The sequence below is a fragment of the Coptis chinensis genome, chromosome 3 (assembly GCF_015680905.1).
Source record: "Coptis chinensis isolate HL-2020 chromosome 3, ASM1568090v1, whole genome shotgun sequence".
Taxonomy (NCBI): Eukaryota; Viridiplantae; Streptophyta; class Magnoliopsida; order Ranunculales; family Ranunculaceae; genus Coptis; species Coptis chinensis.
The window spans coordinates 114,423,159-114,428,204 of NC_141458.1; the positions used below are offsets into that span (position 1 = coordinate 114,423,159).

At 35.1% G+C, this 5,046-nt stretch overlaps 1 protein-coding gene across 1 annotated transcript; it reads left to right on the forward strand.

The window, feature by feature from the left end:
• The first annotated feature begins 2,334 nt into the window (after positions 1-2,334).
• On the forward strand, positions 2,335-4,770 carry LOC147513216 (uncharacterized). Its single transcript, XM_086598877.1, has 3 exons — positions 2,335-2,961; positions 3,075-4,378; positions 4,510-4,770. Exons 2-3 carry the CDS (start codon positions 4,010-4,012, stop codon positions 4,768-4,770), a joined length of 630 nt encoding a protein of 209 aa, XP_086455003.1. The 5' UTR covers positions 2,335-2,961; positions 3,075-4,009.
• Positions 4,771-5,046: the final 276 nt, after the last annotated feature.

The window sequence follows — 5,046 nt, forward strand, 5'->3', positions numbered from 1 at the left end:
TAATTAAGCAAAAGTAAGTCCAAACAATAATATTATTGCCTCATTCAAGGGTACCACACATCATTTCGTTATTATTTATGTAACCAAAGAACCTACACATTCAATGACTGAAGTTTAAAATCACAACAAAGCATCCAAGCGAGTATCACCAAATGGTAGCCAATACATCAATCTTAGATAGTTATAAGATGTAAATGTATGAAAATGTATATTGAACAGTAAATTAGTATTTAGTGGGTTACTGGACACTTGCTTAAAAAGGTATACAAACATATACCTGGTTAAGAAGTGCGACTACACAACGACCATTTAAACACAAGATTAAGCAACCAAGAAAATATGATAAAAATTTCACATGCCACCCTCCCTGGAAATGCCCCCGAATGGAGTACTAATGATTGCAAGAAATAAAATGACGACCATTACCCAAATCAGTTATCCTCGGATCTCGATTCCTCAAAATGAAAATTTTGCTATCCGCAAAGTTCAAAGTTAAAAAAGCATAAAAAAATGAGTGGTTAACATAGGATATTAAGATTATCATGTTAAGCATATAAAATCGAAAGAATAAGTTGAGCGCAAAATGAAAATACCGAAATTGTTAACTTCATAACAGTAGGTTCGGAATTCATATAGAAAATCAAGTAAAAAGGCTACACGACTACACCACTTAAAGCAACAAAGAAGTTGTAGTCAAGCCAAATTTTGAGTGGCTAGAGAGAAGCAATGTAATTCTCCTAATTTAATTAACATTATTCAAAAGGTATCGGAATATATATACATTGAACACACTGAATGAGGCCTATTATTGACCAACTATCATTTTGCTACTTCACTTTTGTAGGACTTCGTCATGGTAAACCCAGTGTCACCTTAGTTCGAATTTGTTCTAGCCTTGTAGGACTTTTGTAGGACTTTGTTTGCTGCTATCCTAGCCTTGCATGCAAGCTTCAGTAACTTATAGATCGAGTATTCAAAAACATGTAAGAGTATTCGAATATAACTATTTCAATTGGAGAAAATACAGAAGCGAAGGTCAAATTGTCTAACCATTTCCTATTGGTGGGTTTTTCAATTGTTGTTGTCTTAAAATGGGAAACAAAGATCAATATATATGATTGTAACACATACCTGACTCGCCAAGATTAGCCAGAAGATGTTCAATAAGTCTTTCTTTATTTTCTTCCTTCCTTTCTAAACACAAAGCAATAAATAAAAACAACACACCATATTAAATGTTATTCAGCAACAATGCTAAAAACTCTGTTCCACCAAATCATCTACTGTTACCCCATTCCCATTACTTAAATAGATTACAAAAGAGTACCGCCAATTGACAAAATGACTCAATTAGAGTAATCATCGACTCTTCTAGTTTTTTGCCATTCTTAATTTGTTCGCCAATAAACTAATTAAAGTAGAAAGAAAATTAGAGAGCATGAGACATGAGATAGGGAAATTACCTGAGAGTGGAGGGCTTTACAATTGAAAAATATAACAATGAAGAAAGAGGAAAAAATCATAAAGAAAAGAGGAGATAAGATGTGGACCTAAAACATTAAGAAGAACCACATACCAGTCAAGCTTCCTTGCTACATTGCAATAGCTCTAAAGGCACCTATATTAATGGTTGCATCACCCTAAGATGCACCCAGAGGCTCTAAGCAAATAGATTATATTTTCTTTGAATGCCTGAAAAAAAAGATCAACATCAATTTTTTTTTTTTTTTTTTGGTAACAGCAAAACTGAAAACACATCAAAGGTCAATTTACATACTGAAATTCCATTATTAAGTTTCCACTGTCTAATACGAATATAGAAATGACACCCTTCAATAAGTTAAATTGATGCACAGAACCCCAAATCAATAAGGTAACAACCTCAAAATCTAACACAAAAAGGAAATTATCAAGAGATGTGCAAAGTACACAAAAATAAAAACTATATAACCCAAACTTGTTTACCATTGAGTTTATGTTACTATAGATATCCAACTTTCACTTATTAATGTGGAAATCCCCAAATAGAAGAAGTGCAAAACTGCAAATTAAATTGGAACACATATTAGAAATCTCCAATCTCTATTGAAAATTTTATATTTTAAATTGCAATATATTAAAATGCATTAAAAATTTTGTCACAAAGAAACCTAATATTATAGAGATCCGCCGGTATATTAGTGAGAATTGTGACATACAATTTAGGGTTAGTTAGACTTACCTACCCCCATTTCCACGTGTCGTCCAAGTCAACAAGTCTTGACTGTTATCTCGAAAGTCAACTGTAGTGAAAAGACCAAACTACCCTTAGCCATGAATAATGACGCAAAAAACCCCTTGACTTTGAGTCATCACACCAGGTCAAATTAGACACATGTCACGATCTCCAACGAAAAAAATCAAAGGTCAGAATTGATCCAAAGAAAAAGACACCAACTACCCCTGATCTTGTAATTACTCTTTTGCCATCGGACTATTTACCAAAGTTTAAACTGTGAAACACGTGTCGCCATCCTGTGAAAGTAATCCAACGGTCATAATAGATTACCAAAGAAATTACTTCTCAGTCACAGTAGATAGACACGTGGAGTCATCCAGTGCATTCTATCCAACGGATCGAAACTAAACTGCAGTTTTACATCCAATCACCTTGTATAAAAAGCCAAGTCTATTTTTTTAAGCGGGAAGAAACTCCATTGTTGTCTCCATTGTTGTGAGGATTTATCACTGATCTAGTGTTTGAGCGTGCTTGAGTTATCATTGATCTAGTGTTTGAGCATGCTTGTTAGAACATCACAACAACACTTAATTATTGTTATAGAACTGTATGTTTAAAGTTGTAGGCATTTTAATTTGTCAAAGGTGATGTAGTTATATACATTATTCAGTAGAACCGTGCAAGCCTCATCAACTTGAAGGTGTTATCAACTGCAAGGCATCATCTTTGTCTTAGATCCGAAGGTAATCAACTAAAATTCATGATTTATTAATGCTTTTAGACTTGTTTGCTTCTAAAATAGTTGTTTAATAGTGATTTTCTTGTTCATTCTGTACAATCATGGCTGATGATGAAGTGAGAAACCTGTTGATTCACTATGGGGGTTTCTTTAAGACACCTCGTAGAAGGTTAACACTGTCAAAAAAAGATTTCACTGGTAAAAAGGAAGTTTGGATGATGAATGTAGATGGTGATAAACTAAATATGTTGGACATGCAATCAGACTTGAAAGATTTATTATTGGATGTCAACATGGAAGAGGTCAAGCTGGCTTACATTGTTGGTGGTAAAGTAGTTCATGTAGTGATTGATACTGATTTATTGGAGATGTGGAGACAATTGGTTAGCAATCTGGATGGGTACTATGATGTTTATGTTGAAAATAAAGTTTATGACATGACTGAAGCCATACCTGAAGTAGAAGTTGAAGACCCCACAGTTGAAGCTTTGAATGCAAAAGGAAAATAAGTTGTGCAAGAAGAAGTTGGTAGGAAAGGAAAAAGGAAGCAGTCCACACCAGCAAAGAGACAACCAACTAAGTATGCCAAGTTTGGAGAGACAACTAAGAAGAGAAAGGGTGGGAGAAAAGTCAAAGGAAAGGGTGTCATTGTTGATGAAGATGACCCATTTTGGTCTAATGTGGGGACCTTTGATGTCAACACATACAATGTCCTGTCTGAAGACGAGCTAGATGATGATGAAGGTATTGAAGTTCCTGTTGTGAGAAAAGTAGCAGCAAAGCCTCCAGCTCCAAATGTTGAAGAATTGGAACCTGAAGAGGAGTATCACAGTGCACACTCATCTGAAGATGAATTAGAGTATATGATTCCAAGTTCTGCAGAGTACTATAACTATGAAGGTGAGATTGTAGATGTGTATAGAACTAAGGCCAATGATGTTAGGCCACACATTGTTGAAGATGAGTGGGAAAGAGGTATGGAGTGACCTAATATCAAAATATTGAGGCAGGAGATTAAGGATTACTGCATTAAGAATAGATTTGTGGGTAGGATGGTTGTGAATGAGTCATACAGAATTCTAGCTATCTGTGAGGCTAGTGGGTGTCCCTGGAGGGCTTACTGGAGGAAGAAGAAGAGTGATGGTTTTACAATGAGACTGAGCACCTTTAACAATGAACATAGATGTGGTGCTAATACAGACCACAAGAATAGAATGGCTGATGCAGTTTGGGTGACCACTGTTATGTTGGAACATATGAAGGTACATCACAAGACTTGTACTCCACAAAACATCATTGATGACATTAGGCAGAAGCAGCATGTGGCAATCTCTTACTGGACTGCAAGAATTAGATGCTTACAACAGATTCATGGAGATTTTGCAGAAAGTTACAAACTAGTACCTCTGTTACGTGATCAGGTACACCCTAAATGTTGCTTTTGTGTTTATATATTGTTTGTTATCTATATGTATGTTACTTATGCATTGTTATTGTTACTTATATATTGTTATTGTTACTTATATATTGTGTGTACTCCATTTTTTATCAGATAATGAGAAGTAATCCAGAGTCAATTGCTTTTTGTTCTAGAAATGATCAAACCTTGCAGTTTGAAGATGTATGTGTGTGTTTTGCTGCTTCTTTGTCAGGATTCTTGACTTCTTGTAGACCCATTATTGGATTAGATGGGTGTTTTCTGAAGGGTAAGTATGGAGGACAATGTCTAAGCATGGTAGCATTGGATGGGAACAATGATTTGTTTCCTATAGCAGTCTATATCACAAGATCGAGGGAAAGAGAGTTGGACTAATTTTTACAAACAATGAAAAGGAATGGATTAGATTGTCATATGTACAAGTTGACATTTGTGTCCGATAGACAAAAGGGATTAATTGAAGTGTGTCAATTGTGTTCCCTAACAATCCCCCGAGGTTTTGCTTTAGGCATATGTGTACAAAAACTTTAAGAAAGTTTTCAAGGCAAAACATTTGGAGTTTCTAGTCTGGGAAGTCTTTGCAAAATGTTATAAGATAACTGATTTTGATAGGTGTATGGCTCAACTAGAAGCTGAATGTCCAGAAGCTAG

Bases quoted from the DNA above. Each gene is read 5' to 3' on its own strand.
- LOC147513216 (XM_086598877.1), top strand. From the start codon at position 4,010: ATGGTTGTGAATGAGTCATACAGAATTCTAGCTATCTGTGAGGCTAGT. The intron at 4,379-4,509 runs GTACACCCTAAA...ATTTTTTATCAG, and splicing joins TACCTCTGTTACGTGATCAG to ATAATGAGAAGTAATCCAGA.